At 41.1% G+C, this 18,235-nt stretch overlaps 1 protein-coding gene across 1 annotated transcript in view; it reads right to left on the bottom strand.

Annotated features, from left to right (window-relative positions):
- The window catches only part of TTN (titin), a 273,898-nt gene that overhangs the window by 234,129 nt on the left and 21,534 nt on the right, over positions 1–18,235 (bottom strand). Inside the window, 23 exon segments of the mRNA XM_038584970.1 lie at positions 74–337; positions 874–1,134; positions 3,083–3,343; positions 3,439–3,702; positions 3,812–4,084; positions 4,186–4,452; positions 5,069–5,350; positions 5,498–6,650; positions 6,652–7,192; positions 7,296–7,464; positions 7,560–7,724; positions 7,846–8,117; positions 9,226–9,470; positions 9,571–9,804; positions 10,401–10,606; positions 12,281–12,423; positions 13,337–13,552; positions 13,660–13,720; positions 13,936–14,194; positions 15,070–15,135; positions 15,395–15,676; positions 16,876–16,998; positions 17,105–17,398. Coding sequence (XP_038440898.1) covers positions 74–337; positions 874–1,134; positions 3,083–3,343; positions 3,439–3,702; positions 3,812–4,084; positions 4,186–4,452; positions 5,069–5,350; positions 5,498–6,650; positions 6,652–7,192; positions 7,296–7,464; positions 7,560–7,724; positions 7,846–8,117; positions 9,226–9,470; positions 9,571–9,804; positions 10,401–10,606; positions 12,281–12,423; positions 13,337–13,552; positions 13,660–13,720; positions 13,936–14,194; positions 15,070–15,135; positions 15,395–15,676; positions 16,876–16,998; positions 17,105–17,398 — 6,301 coding nt within the window.

Consider the following 18,235-nt stretch of genomic DNA (forward strand, 5'->3'; position numbering starts at 1 on the left):
CAGTTCAGTTACACGGTTAACTTAGCAGTAACCATATATTGGCTACTTGTAAAATGTGTCCAAACCAACTTACTCTCAACGTGCAGCCTGGCACTGGCTCCTAACTTTCCAAGCTTGAAGCCGTATACAGATTCATCCACAACAGCACAGTTTTTAATCCTGAGAGTGTAAACTGTTCCTTTGACTGAGATGTCGTACTTGTCATTGGATTGCAGCACAACCCCATTTTTGATCCACTGGACGCCTTTTACATTAGGATGAGTAAGCTCAACAGTGAAAACAGCATCCTGCGTCTCTGTCACTGTGAGGTTCTTCAGAGTCTTCTTAATTTTGACAGCTGAAGACAAATTTATGATTCGTTTAGGAAATAAAGATGGTATGATCAAGTAAAAGAAGTGCTGGAATAAGATCATTAGCTGGTCATGTTGCAAAAGAACGATTATCAAAAATTTTGCAGTCATGCAGCACCTCTATTTTAAAAGACACCTTGAAATTATTTAGGAAAACCTGAGACCCAGTTTGAAATGTACACTGCACAATGATTTTTCTACATTTGAATGAGATGAAGTTTGCATAGCCAGATACTAATAGCTTAATAGACTGGGGGAAGAGCAAAAGAGGGATAGAGAATGAGAGTGTCTAATTAGGCATTCCTCTGAGCTAATTAGGCTGTTCCTCTGAAATGGCTTCTTCACAGAAACACATCTCAAAAGCAATGTTACACCTTGTGGTACATGGCTCAGGAAGTTTTGAGAGTTTATAATGATTTCGTGAAGTTAAGATTTTTGGCATCCCGAATGGTTATACCATTGACTTTTAAAACGATAACTGTCAAGAATGATGCAGAATGAATACATCTGTTATATCACTAACCTTCAACTTTGAGTTTGGCAGATGTTTTGGAGGTGGCCACCTTGTAGGTGTATTCTCCGATGTCATCTAATTTGGTGGCAGCAATGATAAGTCTCCTTTTGTGGCCATCAGATTCACTTCTGATGTTGTTACTCAGTGGTAGGTGTTTGCCATCCTTCAGCCATTCGCCTTCGGAATCTGGGTTGGCAACTTCACATTCAAACACAGCTTCCTGCGATTCAGCCACAGTCTGATCTGTGAGTGGCTTGGAAATGGCGCCCCCTTTGGAACAAGAGAAGTACAAATGTGAGTCCTTTAAAAAATATTTAATACACAAAGATACCTTTGCACAATTAAATATAAAGTATCACATTTTAAAACATGATTTTGAATATCATGAAAGGTCTACTAGAATTATTTTTGCTCATATTGAGATGATATCACAAAACCCTATTCTACTGAGCATGATTGGTAACCAGGGAAAATACTGGAATCAGGAAGGTTCTGCAAAGGGAAAGCAACTGCTAATATAGAATTTTGAGAACCGTACCACCTGGGTGGCCTCTAACTCAATGTCTCCTTCAAAAGTATTCTACTTAGTTTTCTAACTATTGTTTGCTGCAAATATGTCTAATATTTGATTGAGAAAAGAAGTGCTAAGCAAAGTGTTCAGACATTAATATTTCTTCGTTTAGACTCTAAGATTCGATCCTTACATACTAAAAATCATTGTTATTTTTCAAGATTTAATTATTTACTTGAGAGAGAGGAGGGAGAGGGGAAGAGAGAGGAAATGAGAGAGGGGGAGTGGGGAAGAGAGGGAGGGAGGGAGGGAGGGAGAGAGAGAGAGAGAGAAAGCGCACACACAAGCAAGCCATGGTAAAGGGAGGAATCTTCAAGCAGACTCCACACTGAGCACACAGAGTGATGTGGGGCTTGATCCCAGGACCCTGAGATCATGACCTGAGCTAAAATCAAGAGTTGGCTGCTCAACTGAACCACCCAGGCACACCTGCAAAATCACTGTTTTGACATGTGTTATCTCTTTTGTGAAGCTTCCTTCCCCTATTGCCTCCATGGCCATTATCCACTGGCAGAAAAAAAATTACTCCTTCAGCAAGTTAGTTGCTGATGTATCTGTCCCTTTTTAAATTGTGAATTCCTCAAGATAAAAATATCCTACTTATTCATTCTTGTGTCCCATGTTTCTAGTAGTGTCTTGCCTGTGGTAGGTCCTTAAAAAAAAATGTTGAGTAAAATCATATAGAGGCTCATAGTTTTTCCTTGTTTGTAACACATTTAAAAACATGCAATCAATATTAGACACGTCAAAGTGCAGGATCTAAAATTTTGAATCGGAAGTTTTTTCCATGGTCAAATATCTGAGGAAATACTATAATGTAATGAAGTATAAGCCATGAAACTTTCACATAAAGTAGGACACACAATTCCCATATGGACTTTACAATTTAATCCTGATGTCATAGCTCAACTCCTCAAGAGTTAAATTGTAATGAACCAAACAAATTAATGATGACTTCTAGTTTTTCTTGACAATTGATTTACGCTTTTGGTTTTTCATTTTGAAGCAAGGGATTTCTGCTGAATGAGAATGGTTTACTTCATGTCATAAGAAAGAGATACACAGAGTTACATTTTAAAATATTCATTGGGTTCATAAAACAAATATGAAGGGAAGAAAGGAAACAAAAGTTAGAAACAAGAGTGATTTTTTAAAAAAGACATACACCTTTAGAGTAGGAAATTTTAAATAAATCTCAGCTCAACAAATGATTATTGATCATCTATCATGTGCAATATGTTAGAGAACACAGATGAGAAAGAAGCAATTCCAGATTTGGGGAGCTTATACTCTGATGTGAGAAGATACGGCAATAACCCAAGTATGTGATAAGGGCTACGGAAGAGACACACACAAAATAATCCTGAGGTTGGAGCAGTAAGATCTTACTCAAATGGGAAGATTAAAGAAGTCTTCACAAGAAGATGGCATTTGAGGTAGGTCTGCCCAAAAGAACATGGTGGGGACAGTGTTGAGGTAACTATTGGCTTCGAGAACAGCAGAAGCATGGAAGTACAAATTGATGGGAATTTGAAAGGAAATAGGCCACAATTTCTTAAATTAAAACAACTGTCCCAAAAAAAAAAAAAAAAAAAATAAAACAACTGTCCCAGATAAGAACTTAGATTAAATGATAAATGTACCAACCTGCCACAGTAAGTTTTCCAGATGTCATATTTTCTCCGGCAAAAAATGTGTATTCTCCTTCATCATCTTTCATCATATTTAGAACTGTCAACTTATATATTTTTCCATGAGCTTCGATCTTATATTTGGAACTGGGTTTGATTTCCTTGCCCTTAAAATTCCACAAAACATCAATTCCTGAGTGGGACAGCTCCACTTCTAAGACCACGTTTTGGGTTTCTGTACAGGTAAGGTCACGAAGACCTCTGATAATTTTAATTTCTGGGGGGGAAAAAAGAAGATAATCACTTGGTGACTATTACACTGGGAAAACAGAAGGCTTAAAACACTGATAAATTAAACGGAAGAATCCTTACTTTCCACAGAGACATCACAGCTCGTTTCAACCCTGCCAACCATCAGCTTGTAAGGTCCTTCATCGGAAGCGTGGGTCCGGTTAATCACTAGTCGCTGCTTAGTGCCTTTGACAATGGCTTGTACGCGATCATCAGGTTTGATTTGTTCATCATTTAAGTACCATTTAACAGAGGTCACGTCAGGGACCGAGACCTTACATTCGAGCACAGCCCTGGTACCCTCAAGCACATTAACATCCTTTAGGGGTGTTATCACATCAACACCTGCAAAACCACACACACAAATAAAAGATTTGTGAATGTGAATTTTATTTTAAATGCCTGCTTATTAAAGTTTTCCACCTAACACATAAAATATGTAAGCTGCGCTCACTGTAGACAGAGACGCGCCCACTGGTTGATAGTCCGAGGGATGGAATGGTGAAGGAGTAATTTCCAGCATCCTCCTTGGTCATGTCTTCAATAAGCAGCATGTGTGACTGTTTGTCTATCACAATGTGAACCCTGTCGCTGGGCTGCACTTCTTGGCCATCTTTCATCCAGACACCTTCCACGTTCTCTAAGGAGACCTTCACTTCAAGCTGAACGATGTCACCTTCACAGACTTTTTGATCACTAAGTCCTTGTAGGATAGCAATGGGGCGGGCTGTGAAATATGGGGAGAAAAAAGAAGCACGTGATGATCACTTCTTTATCAATAAGCCTTAATGATACTCAGCGAAGGCCAAGAGGAACAGGGAGGCTTACGTTTCATCTTGAGTTTACAGGTTGTCTTTTTCCCATCGACAACAAAGCTATACTCCCCCTGGTCCTCTTTGGTCACATCCTTAACCGTGAGGTTCTGGCGTCCACGGCGAGATGTAATTGTGTATTTGCCATTGGATTTCAGCTCCACGCCATTATGATACCATTTGCCTTCTATATTTTCTGGGGATATGACGCACTCTAACTCTCCTGAAAATGATTCCGGAACTTCGATGTCCTGAAGTTCTTTCACAAACTCAACCACTGCACCTGAGGCATAAGATAAAGGGAAGTTAATTTCTCTGGAGAGCTAGGCATCTAGACTCAGGGTTGAAAACATTCCTTGTAAATCTCTTAAGTCCCCCCACCCCATGCTATCAGGAATATTCTTAAATATCTAACCACTGATAGGCTGAGAAATATATTTTGAAGAAAAATAAGCTATTTTGATTTTTAATTATCTTTTGTTTATTTTTAAAAGATTTTGTTCATTTGAGAGTGAGACAGCGAGAGCGAGAGAGAGAGAGAGAGAGAGAGCAGGAGAAGGGCAAAGGGAGAGATCCCAGGACCCTGGGATCATGATCTGAGCTAAAGGCAGATGCTTAACGGACTGAGCCAGCCAGGTGCCCCTAAATTATTTTTTGAAGCACAGAATTTTATTTCGATATGAACATTTAAAAAACGAGACATCAAAATAACCTTGGTTTTTAAAAATTCAAATTGTCAATATTCTTAATTACTGGTATAAGTTCAGGAATCCTGCCATGGAGCTTATATCCAATTCCCAAATAATTCCTTTTATGAGAGGAAACCTGCAAAGCTACCTTCATCCCATACTAAGGGTGACTTTAGAACTTAAATAAATAGTGAAATTATTATTTATTACCTTCGACAATAAGTTTCGCTGTTGTTTTTACGTTTTCATCTTCCACGAGGACGCAGCTGTAGTCTTCGGCGTCGGCCGTGTCAATCGTCAGTATGGAGAGGAAGTGAACCTTCCTGTCAGAGTGCATCCTGTACTTATCTCCCGCATGAACCTCCACACCATCTTTATACCACTTCACTTTGACAAATGGCTCTGAAGTTTCACATTCAAAGGTTGCCATGGTGTCCTTTTCCTTAGCAACCACATCTTGTAATTCCTGCGTGAAAATGATCGATTGCTTGGCTACAAGGAAAGGGGGGGAGAGAAAGACATCACATTAAATTAAACCCACAATTTGAATAATGGGAAAAGAAAATCAAAAGAAATGCACTAATGGATATTCACGGATAAATAGAGACAGATCCATCAAACCAAAGACATTCAAATTACCTTGGACAAGTAAGAACGCATGGCTTGAGGTTTCGCCAGCTATGTTGATGGCTTTCACCATGATGCTGGCCGAGTCCTCAGGAGTCACATCTCTTATGACCAGTTCACAAACGTTGTCTTCAGGCCAGTACCAGTAGATTCGGTCAGAGCGTTCGATCTTGACACCATTTTTGTACCATTCACATTCAGGATCTGGTTTCCCCACCACTCTGACCCGGAAGTGTGCATCAGATCCTTGGCCCACTGTTTGGCTTTGGATTCTTTCAAAGATTTTCGGTGCCTCCATGCTAGGACTCAGTTCAATTTTATCAGGTTTAAATGTCGGGATAGTGATCTTGCCTTCTTCCATGAGGGCTTTCTTCTCCTCTTCAGTTAATTCTTTGGTCCAGTGGAGAAGCTCATCTTTTGTCTTCCTGAGGAGCTCTTCATAGGACTCATCCTTCTTCCGAGACTTGAGCTCCACCGCAGTGATGGCTTCATAATATCCCTCCTCGGTTCTGCGCTTGAACTTACTGCGCAGCTCTTCTGACTCTTCAGATACTTTTTCGTGGGTAATTCTTTCAGCCCTTTTCAATTTCACAACTTCCTTGGCTTCGGTGGTATCAACAGGCCTATCTACTTTTTGTACTTCAAACTGAAGTTTTCCAGGTTCGTGTACGTGGAACTCGGGCTTTGGTTCCGGGGCTCGCCTGAGAACAGACCTAAAATCTTCCCTCTGCTGGATCTCAAGTTTCACCTTATGCTCTATTACACCTTCGGGATTTTCGGCGGTGACCTTGACTTCCCCCGTATCGTATGATTTGCAGTCCACAATGTCCAAATAATGAATGCCATCGTAGCGAACTCTGAACCTTTTGCTTTTGCGGATCAGCTGTCCATTGAGGTACCAGTTGACTTTGGGTTGAGGGTAACCTGTCACCCGGCATCGGAATCTAGCGGTCTCCCCTTCCAGTACTCTTACTGGCTCTGGGAACAAGACGATGTCTGGTTTTTGCTTCTCTTTCTGATCTGTCGTTACACCTGTCAGCGCACCTTCGTGAGCCATCCTCTCTAATTCTTCAATTCTCTGTAGGCCTTTCCTCCCCTCAGGCAACTGAGATTCTTCCACAAGACTCTTTTCATCTTTAACGATAAGTGTGGCAGATGTGTGATCCTGTTCCATATTTGTTAGTAGCTCTGCAGGTAATGATACCACTGTCTCTGGAATATGCAACTCCATAATCAAGGCTGCAATACCCAAACTCATTGATCATACGGAGCCTGTTGGCTGCTTCAAGTGGCTTTCCATCGTGGAGCCATTCCACCACCATCGTTGGGTCACCAATGGGTGTTAGCCTACACTCAAAGTGGGCAGGCCCAAAGCGCTTGAGTCTCAAGGAAGTGAGTTTTTTCTTGAAAAATGGTTTTTGTTGTTTCTCTTTATCATAGAGGTCACCCTCTTCCCATTGCTCCTGACCATATCGCAGATGGAGGGGCTCCAGTTCTGGGGCTGCAATCTCCTTTGCTCTGTACGTCCCTCGCGGGATGATCAATTTTCTCTCGGGTTCAGGCTCTGCAAACTCGACCTCAACATTCACTTTGCATCTCGTGGTGTCTCGGCCAGCCTTATTAATGGCAGTTGCAGTATACCAGGCTGAATCCTGGCTGACGGTGGAATCAATTTTAAGGGCGGCTTCTCCCTTGGTGCCTTCAATTCTGCAAAAGGTGAAAAGGAAATCAATACAGAAGTAGTGATTGCTTCCTTGGCTATTGGATTTGTATAATGAGCTTAGTTTTTATTATTTTCAAGTAAACTCACCTGATTTTGGGATATTTATGAGGTACAATGATGTCACTGTTTTTCAGCCATACAATATCAGGGTTGGGATTACCCGTAGCTCTGACCTTCATTTCAAGTCGAGAACCTTCCTTTATATTGACATTTTTAAGCTTTTCTACGAACATCGGTTTTACCTGATGTTCCACAGCTGGAAGAGAAAGGTTATGATACAGAGTAAGTAGGACTGAAATACCTGTTTATGGCCCAAGTGATAAGGTAGTTTCTTTTTTTAAGAGCAAATACCTTCCACAGTTAAAATCACTGAAATTGAAGATTTGCCTGCCCTGTTTTGGGCAACCACAGTCCATTCCCCAGAATCACTGGGCGTTGCAGGGACAATAATCAGCGATTGGGTACCATCTTCTTTAATGACTACTTTATGGGTATAATCATTGACAATTTGCTGGCCTGTAAAAAATTAAGTAAAAAGGAAAACACATATCAAAATAATTGTTTTTAAAGTGTTGCACACATCTACAAACTTAATTTTGCATTTAATGATCTACAAGTAAAAACTCATCATACTTACCATCATGAAACCAGAAGGTCTCTGGCATAGGTCTACCAACAACTTTTAAGTCAAATCTGGCAGTCTGCCCTTCTAAACATTTGAAAGAAGCAGGCTTTAACACAAAGACCGGCTTATACAGTCTCTCAAGTTGTGACTCATCGGTTTCCTCCAGCCTACGTCCAGGCGACATCCTTGCAGGGGACATCCGTGCAGGGGACATCCTTGCAGGGGACATCCGTGCAGGAGACATGCGTATAGGAGATCTACTCACTGAACGTGGAGAGATAGATCTGAAAAACAAAGGCAAAACAGAATATTTTCATGAGGCATAGAGAAAACACAGCAAAACAAACCTGTTTAACATTATTTTAGAATTGACTTCATGTCCATTTTGGAAGGCACTTCAAAATCATTGGGACCCAAAACAGAATATATTATTATTGCCCCCAAATCTATGTTTTTCATAGATCCTCAATTACAGTCAGTAATTCTTCAACCATAGCCAGGTACCCAGCCTTAAAATCTTGGAGCAATTCTTCCATAGTTTTTCCCCTCCCCCCCCATTTAATTAGTCACCAAACCCTTTGGATTCATCTGCCAAAACATCTCAATAAATATCAGTTGGTTAAATAAGCCAGTGAATACATTTATAGAAAAAGAAAAATAGAATTTTTTAGCCTAGAGAAGGGAAAATGTAGAAATTGTATTTGAAGAAAACCCAAACCCTACTTGCACATCACAGTCAGACTGGCTTGGATTGAATTTCAAGTGTTGGCACCACCACTTACAGGGCAACTGTAAGACAATTTTCATAGGCTCATAGAGACCAAATGCTCCCACTTCTAAAGTAGTAATACTAATACCTACATTGCAGAGTTGTATAAATTAGTGATAACTTATATAAAATTAGGGGCTTAGTAAACCTTTACAGTTTTCTTTTTTATGAAAGATTTTATTTGTTTATGAGAGAAAGAGAGAACACGAGCATAAGCGAGGGGAAGAGAGGGAGAAGCAGACTCCCTACTGAGCAGAGAGCCTGACTCGGGGCTGGATCCCAGAACCCTGAGACCATGACCTGAGCTGAAGGCAGCCGCTAAATTGACTGAGCCACCCAGGTGCCCCAACCTATATAGTTTTTAGAGTATTAGTTACAGTGCTGGCAAAATGGATAGCATGCTACACTAATGAAAATGCCTTGCTCACCTTACACAGGGGCAAGAAATAACAATACATAGCAATCATCTGTATTGCTAATGGCAAATTTCTGTGCTTTCTGAGCCTTATTATTATTATTATTATTATTATTATTTATTATCTCTGACACAATAGCAATTTGCTACTGGGATATTTGGGGTTTTAAACAATTTAAATCTTAACCCAAATTATTCTAAGTATTACCTGATTCTGCTCACTGGCTCTGGTGTGGGTATGTAAGTCGGAGCACCAAGAGGCGCAGCAGGCTCTACATACAATTTCCCTGAGCAAATTGCATTTCCTTTCATATTGCTGGCAAATGCAGTATAGATGCCTTCATCTTCTGGAAGAACAACTGGTATGCGCAGACTAGCTCTGCCATCTTGCAGGAATTCCATTTGGTATCTCTCTCCATGCTTGATGCGCTTGCCATCTTTGTACCATGCAATCTGCAAATAATATCATGTATAGTTGAAAAAATTAGATCAAATTGTTATTGTAACCAATCTGTATTTTATTGTAGTGTGAGGTATGACGTTTATATTTTACCTTGGGTAATGGATATCCAGACATCTTGCAATGAAAAGTGACACCCATCCCCTCAAGAATTCTATAATTCTTGATTCTTAAGTCAAATCCTGCTTCAATAGCTTCAGATTCAGAAATGTCAACTGCCATCTTTTCTTCTCCATCTTCTTCAAGAAGTTCTTCTAAGGTAGTCTTTATTATTCTGTATTCAATTTCTTTGATAAGCCTCTCTTCAAAGGAAGAAATATGGAATTCCTATATAGTAAAAAAAAATGACAGTTGGTTAAAAAATATATATCCTGACTGACAGAAATAATCTTTAGGACTATTAGTTTCAAAGATAAGGACTGGTTATGGTTTTTGACTGGGAGAAAATTCTAGAAGGCTTTTTGGTTTTGCTTTTGTGTGTGTGTGTGTGTGTGTGTGTGTGTGTGTGTGTGTTTTCCTGGTTCTGGTTTTTAGAGAGAATTAGATGAGTCACTCTTTTGTTTTTTAATCTACATTATCATCATTTTTCCCAGTTCATGTTGGGGAATCTTGGGACAAAGATATTCTCAGGGCACAGGTTACATTTGGGATGTTCACATCCTACAGATGAAAGGATCTGGGCAATAGTGAATTTGGTCATCCTAAGATTTGTCTTTTTCTACATATATGGAATCCCTGTTTCTAAAGCCACATTGTGCAACATTTCATGAAGATTAAGGAAACTCATCAGCATTGAACTTGGACACACTAATTGTAGTCTAACCTTGACCCCATTCCTGGAAAATGAAAATATTAAAAAGAGGGGCATTGTGGACGGTAAGTATAATTTATGAACTGAATTACTTGGTCATTCTTCTACTCACCTGTTCTTCTACAAAAGTTCTGACCATTACAGTATCTTTGGCCATTTTTTTCCTAATTAAGGCCTGTTCCTTTTCATACTCTTTTTCATAATCAGAGTATAAAAATCCAGGTGCCATTTCTCCAACTTTGGGTTCTTGCACAAATGCAGTCATTTGTGTCTGGTAAAGCATTTCTTGCTGGGACTTCATCAGTGACTCATATTCAGCTAGGAGTTAGGAACACCAGTTAGTTTTTTTTTTTTAAAGTTTTCATTTAAATTCCAGTTAGTTAATATACAGTGTAATAGGAGTTTCAGGCGTGCAGTACAGTGATTCAACACTTCCATACATCACCTGGTGCTCATCACAGTGGATCCCTTAATTCCCATCACCTATTTCACCCATCCTCCTGCCCACTTCCCTTCTGGTAACTTTCTGTTTGTTCTCTATAGTTAAGAGTCTGTTTTTTAGTGTGTTCTCTTCTCTCTCTCTCTCTCTCTCTCTCTGTCTCTCTCTCTCCCATTTTGCTCATTTGTCTTAAGAATATGAGTTAATTTTAATGTTCTTATGAATAAGTGTTCATGCTGCTTCATTCAAGCAAACCCAACACTAGGGAAAATTGATAACCAAAAGCTGGATTTTCCACTGCACTTATTAAAGTGCTCAACCTACGTTAGATTGAATTTCAAAACCAAATTTTCATTAACAAGTCAAAGTAGCACTACTATTGTATTAAAAAAAAAAAAAAACCTTTATTAGCAGTCAGTTCTTTAGGATCTATCCTGGTAGTCTTCCTAATTTGCTGTGTGGTTTTTGGCAACTCATTAATCTTCCTGGGTCTTGAGTGTTCTATCTGCTAAATGAGGAGAATATCCTAACTTTCTCAAGCGGGTCTTATGCAGATCAAATGAGACAGAACATGGGATGTCCGCTGTAAATGTGAACAATTAAGCAAAATTAAATGTGACCCACAGATATATTTTGTTTGGCCTGAATGCCATTATACTTTTTGTCATATTACCTTGAATACAGACCAGTCTTGATTTCCAGGTTTTCTTTTTAAGATTTTATTTATTTGGGAGAGAGTGAGCTCATGAGAGAGAGCACACATGAGCAGGGAGGAGGAGAAGCAGACTCCCCTGCTGAGCAGGGAACCTGACATGGGGCTTGATCTTAGGACCCTGGGGTCATGACCTGAGCCAAAGGCAGACACTTAACTGACTGAGCCACTCAGGGGCCCCTCTTTGTGTGTGTGTGTGTGTGTGTTTTAAAATATTTACTTATTTATTTCAAAGAGAGAGAGAGTGCCTGCATGCACGAGCAGGGGAGGGGCACAAGGAAAGGGAAAGAACTTCAGGCAGACCCTTCGCTGAGCATAGAGCCTGATGTGGGGCTTGATCTCACAATCCTGAGATTGTGACCTGAGCCAAAATCAAGAGTCGGATCCTCAAACAACTGAGCCAGGTTTCCTTTAAAATTATCAGAAACTCTAGAAACGTTGAGCCTGGCATGTGTGTGCCTGGCAACAACACAGTGGAGGTAGGGAGCTACTAGACCCTTCATAGTTTCCAGTTTGCCACTGTCTTCATTGCACTCACTAACACTATCTGCCTGGATCTTGAAGGCAACTGGATTTGGAATCCCTGCGTCTTCAAAACATGCCTGCGCCAGAGAGAAAGTAAGGGCTAGAATCTTGAAGTTTAGCACCAGTATGGCTTTTGAGGCCATGTGGTCTAAAACATTTCCCTTACAGTGAAGGCCAAAAGGGGGCAGCGACGTGAGACAGAGCCAGGATCAGAACGGGGATATTTTAACAGGCCTTTTGACAAACACACAGCACTGCTACTTCTCCATATTTCATTCCTATCAGGCCCACAGAAACTACTCAGGGCTGCATTTACCTTCTTCAAGCAGGGAGGCAGATGCAGAAGTCTCGCCATGCTTATTACGAATAACAATAGTATATTCTCCAGCATCATCGGCAAAAGTCATCGAAATCACCAGTCTGCACTCCCCAGTTTGCTTGTTGTAACTCACTTTGTATCTAGAAATGAACATACATAAAATTCAGTCACAAATAACGCTGTGTGAATAACCCTCATGTCGATCCGTGGTATGAAATTCAATGATCTTAAATATGTGACTAAGCTCCATATAGAAAATAAGATTGCTGATAATTGAGGAAAATGCACGGACATGAGTAATGAGGGTGAAACAACTTAAAATTTTCATTGTAAATAAGGTTCATATATTCTTTGAAATTAAAAAATGAATATAATGCTACTAGAATCAGCCATTTGGGAAGGGCTTTGGTGCTTAATGTTAGCAAATGATGAAGTCAGTTAAACACTTGGATATTCCTCTTTGTTCATTATTTTGCTCCCATGTGAAGATCAAATGAATAATCAAAATAATAAGTTCCTTTAAACACTTCAATAGTAAGCCTCTGGTATGCTATATTTTTTTTCTTACTAAGATAGAACAGCTACAGTTTTTTATTTGTTATTAAGTTGCAGAAAATTCAAAGCTAAATTTTACATCCAATTATAGCAAATTTATTAGCATAGATGTTCATACATAACTCACTTCCTTCTTCACTACAGGACTCTTATTCTTTTATCTTTTAGTGACTTAATTATTATACATTTTTATTGAACGCTGTCTTGGGTACTTTCTAGAACACATGTGCGTAAACATCCACATTTTCTCTATTTCACCAGCACTCTACACGAATCAAACTAGAATCCAGAAAACAGTATATCTTTATCCATTTTTAGCACATAGCTTTGTTTCTCAGTAAGACTTTGTGCAAAAATGTAAAAATCCCTCAAAATATCCTCTGAAGTTTCCATAATGAGGGCGCTTACATTGGGGGTTGGGGGTTAAGCCTATTTCTCTGTAGGCTTCATATACATATCATACAAATCACAAGAACTGCCAGTCGGCCATCAAAATACCTGTATCCCGTGGTTAGAGGGACACCAGATTTTTTCCAGTAGACGTGGGGCTTTGGATTGCCTCCAACTTGACATTCAAACACAATGCTCCCACCTTCCACCAGTTTCTGGACCACTGGTTTTGTAATAAAGAAAGGAGCGGCAGGTTCTCCGGGCTCTGCTTGTTCCTCTGTGATGCTAGTATCCGTCATTACCACATCTCTTGACTCTACAAAGCTGGAAAAAGAATTCCCTTCATATTAGCTTCTGGGGTTGCAATCTGCCAACGGGACAGGAAAAAAAATTCAAAACTGTACTAGAACAAAAGCCAAAGAATGTTTTACCGTTTCTCTTCGGTGGTCAATTTCTCAGTCACGGTTGTTTCCTTTTCAAATTCTTCTGATGCTAGAAGAACAAACAAGTTTCTCATCTAAGTCAGGCATTTAGTCCATTTTGTTAGTGACCTCTGCTTAGCACGATAGTTAAGTTGGCCCCCTAGTCTCCCCCCACTTCCCAAAGGCGCCACCGTTACAAGGTGTGCAGAAACCGTCCCGTGCAAGGAAGTGTCAGCTGAGAGCGATGGCACGTACGCGAGGGCAGTTGGGAGTGTCGCCACCAACCTTGCACAGCTAGATAGCAGGATGTGCTGACGGTCCCAGCCTCGTTCACAGCACTGCAGGTAAATCGTCCACTGTCTTCCGCGAAGGCTTCGCGAATCATAAGACGAGCAATTCCACTCTGGAAGGTTATCTGGAAATCAATGGAACTTTCTATTTGGTAGTCTTCTCTGTACCATGTCACTTTGGGGGATGGGTATCCAGAGATGTGGCACTCCAAGGTGACGGATTCACCTTCTATAACAGTCACATTTTTTAAGCCCTGAAGAGAGAAGAAAAAGGAAATACAGATAAAATGTGGATAGCCATTAATCATCTCTATGGGTTTTGAGAAGCAGAGGGGTTTGAATTTGCACATTCTTATGGCCATGAAATATCCTTTTAAAGGTCAAGACTCTAGAAATATTAGTAAAGGGACTCCTTGGAAATTGAATATTCCTAAGTCGAAATAAATGTCAAAGGCTTCCAAGTTCCTAAGGCAGAACCGTATTAACACCATATGATGGGGCAACTTTGTACCTATTGTCACATAGTTAAACCCTAACAGAACTTGAAGGCTCAGAAGCAAATGTTGCCACTTCAACAAAGCTTTCCCTTGGGGCAGCCCGGGTGGCTCAGTGATTTAGCGCCGCCTTCAGCCCAGGGCGTGATCCTGGAGACCTGGGACAGAGCCCCACATCGGGCTCCCTGCATGGAGCCTGCCTCTCCCTCTGCCTGTGTGTGTGTGTGTCTCTCATGAATGAATAAATGAATGAATAAATGAATAAATGAATAAAATACAAAAGCTTTCCCTGTTATTCCCAAGTAGAAGTGCTCTCTCCTTCCCCTGCTGAGGTCCTTATCACCTTCCATATGCTTATCGCCTTCTGTCTGAATGCTTTTCTCTGAAGCTAAGGCTAAGCTATCAAAGAGGGTTAGATTGGTCGTTAGAGCTCCATCACTCTCCCAATAAGGCCTTAAACCTCATCGAAACTCCTTAAGTCCACTGACGGTCGCCACACACAGTTCCCCTTTTCCTCGCCAGTTAGTGTATTGTCCTACAACCAGCATTTGTGAACCCACTGAGGCCATTCGAGACACTGATCCTTGCGTACATTAAAGCTACGTGACCAGACAGGCGGCAACTTCGTTACTCACCGAGACCAAGGTTGGTGGAGTAACCGGGATTTCAACGGGCGCAGGTACTCTCGCCGTTTCTGTTACCTGCAGGGTTTACAGAGGACGTTACGAAATGCCCGTGGAGTGAGGGGCAATCTCATCAACTCGTAGCACATGCAACATTACAAAAATAACTCGAGGAAAAAGAGCTCTGATCCCCGCCAGACTCAAAAGAATGAAGTCTGAACGTGGTAAAGGAGAGGCAGGAGGCCCGGCCGAGCACGTCTGTGGCAGAAAGCGGCCGTGGGCCGGGCCCTGCTCGACAGCAATGCATCAAGGAACAACGAGCCATGCGGTGACTGACCTTGGCTTCGTGCTCGCGGCGTACTGTGAAGCGCTCTTCGTGGACGGTGGCACCGGTGATGCTCACCCCCACCTCCTTTTTCACTTCAATGCCAGCTTGGCTCTTGTAAGTGTCCGGCGTGTCGGCGAAGGGGAACTGCGGGGAAGGGGTGGCTTCTGCTCTCACTCGAGCCTCAGCAGGCTTCACCGTAGGTGCCTTCACCGACTTGGTGATCTTCTGAGCAGAAGATGCTGCTGACAACTCTTTCTGTAACGTGGCGATAGCACTACCGGCTATGGATGCCTGAATGCAAACGAGGCAGTCTGGGTCAGGCTTCAGAAGCGCCCCCACCATCATTCGCTCCGTGGTGGGTCTGAGTCTGTTTCTAGATGGTCTGTCCTCCTAGGCCCTCACTACCACTCTCAGGATTAGGGAAGAGTCCGTTAGAGACAAACCACTCACAAAGTTCACGGTCATTCCCACCAGTTTGCAAAAGACTTTTTTTTTTTTTTTGCAAAATGCATTTGAAAATGCCTGTCTTCAAGAGTTGTAGTTAGAGCTCCTTATTTTATGCCCTTATCAGAAAGGGATGCAGGGTCTTCTAAAGCTCAGTCATGACTTTTCACTTAACCATCCGAAAAATAACTACTGTGGGAATTTCAAAATCAAGAAATTATGAAAACATTTGGGAAATTTCTAAGAACTATTTAAAAATAGCGTGGTAAAGTTTCAGCCTCAAATCTGTGCGGAAGGTAAAAATGGAGACATTCAGAAAAATATTTTGAAGACTTTCCCACTCTTTTTATTCTGCCATTGTCTATGGTTATTTATTTATTTATTTTTTGTCTATGGTTATTCGATTTCAATCGTAATTTGGGACTATTCCAAATATAGGTATTAAATGTACTTTTCACTTCTTTGAAGGCACACAGGATTTGCACTCTTTGTCTTAGATGTGTATAAGAAGGACAGCGTCCAATCTGAAGGGTTATTATGTGCTGTCAACTTGCTAATGTTTAATGTATTAACTTGCCCCTGACCACATAGCTAATAAGAGGCAGAGCTAGGACACTCACCCAGCCTGTGTGACTCCACCATCCAACCCAACTACCACATGTACTATCTCTCCACCTTGTTGTACTGAGTATATCGTTATATGATTTTTCCATGTCTGACTTATCATTGATACATAGTCACAGCCTGAAAAGTCTCACAGCAGAAGGAAAACTAAACCGTGCAATACACCATCTTTTTACAAAATGTGAAACAGAGAGAAAGCTGTATGGAGCTGTGTCTTCTCAGAGGTGTACGACAACCACTAGCCTGCTGGGCAAATTTCAGAAGCCAGACTCCTGGGGCTTCAGAGTCCACCCTGAATGCGAACAGACATCACCAGAGAGAGGCCCACACTGGCCTACACCGAAGACACTGTGTACACCACACATTAGGTACTTATTTTCTTCGAGCCAGATGTCTCTTTGTCAGGCTCTTTAACTGCTTACCTCATATCCATGTTCTGTCTTAGGGACGGAAATTTTTGAAACAGTAAAGTGAGGGCTTGCTGTGCGGGGGCGTTTATCCACATGGACTAATCTTTCAGTTGTTATATCTGTAGTTTTCTTGATCTGCAATGAAAAGAGACTCAGTGATGCCACTGTTCACTGGATGACCGCCAACAGCTAAGCTTGTTTGCCCCATGGATAGGGTGAAATCCAGCGGGTAGAGACCCACCTGTGATGAAATGTGCATTCCCATTTGATCAGTAGTTGTGATATGAGTCTCAGAAGGAGCCTGGATCACTCTAGGCTTGACTGCTTTAGGGACAACGTGGGGTTCTGAGGCTGGACGCTGGGGATGCTCAGCTACCTTTGTGGCAGAAATGTGCTCCTTGTAGCCATACTCCAAAGTGGTCTGCTGAGCGTATGATTCTCTAGGAGGCCCGGGCTCCCTGGGTTCTCTGACACGGGCCTGGTCTACTGCAGCGACAACTGTTGCTACAGCTTCTGCCTTTTTCCCAACGTCCACCTGGAGATAAGGTTTCCAGAATTAACACACAGCAATGTCAAAGTCAAGCTGAGACATCTCCTCCGCGGATAGTCACCAAGAACAGACAAATGCCTAAAGGTGTCGTAGGCAGATGGCACCCGTGTTATATGGCTCTGTTAATGTCTCCAGAAATGTGGCTCACAAGACGCATTTAGGAACTTAATATTTCATTGATGATTATAATGTAATGGACAGCTAGTTAGATACACTCTCTATATACCTGCTTAATTAGACTAGACATTAAATCACACACACACACACCACATGGGACAACACAGTACATACATAAAATAGGAAGGAGATTTTGAGTTTTTCTAGGATTTTGTCGAGGCAGTTAATTAGCACTCGGGAAATCAGAACCCTGGGGCTGTTTATCTTCATTGATTATTTTTATTATCCTGTCAATCACTTAGTCTAGTGTTGCTGCAATGACAGCAATGATAAAAAATATACTCAAAACCATCCTAGACCTATCCAGAAAAATCAGCTGCTACAGAGTTGTACAGTTACATGCAAATCTGAGATAATGTGGAAGCTCATGAAATCATAGTGAGCATATTAATTTTATGATTATCTAGGGATAAGAATTTTTAATCTATTAGAAAGTATCTTTCTTACAAAACCTGAATGAAGAGATTCTGATTAAAATGAAAGTGTTAATCATATTTGGAGTCAAGAGAACAACCTTCCACAGCGAAGTTCAATTTACTTTCGTTATTACTGGGAGGTAAAGCAAAGGAAAAAGCAGAAATGTTGTTTTCTCATTTCCATGAATCTGATTAACATAAATGAAAACACAGTCTGCAAAGGTGTTTC

Source organism: Canis lupus, chromosome 36, assembly GCF_011100685.1.
Source record: "Canis lupus familiaris isolate Mischka breed German Shepherd chromosome 36, alternate assembly UU_Cfam_GSD_1.0, whole genome shotgun sequence".
In the NCBI taxonomy this organism is placed as follows: domain Eukaryota; kingdom Metazoa; phylum Chordata; class Mammalia; order Carnivora; family Canidae; genus Canis; species Canis lupus.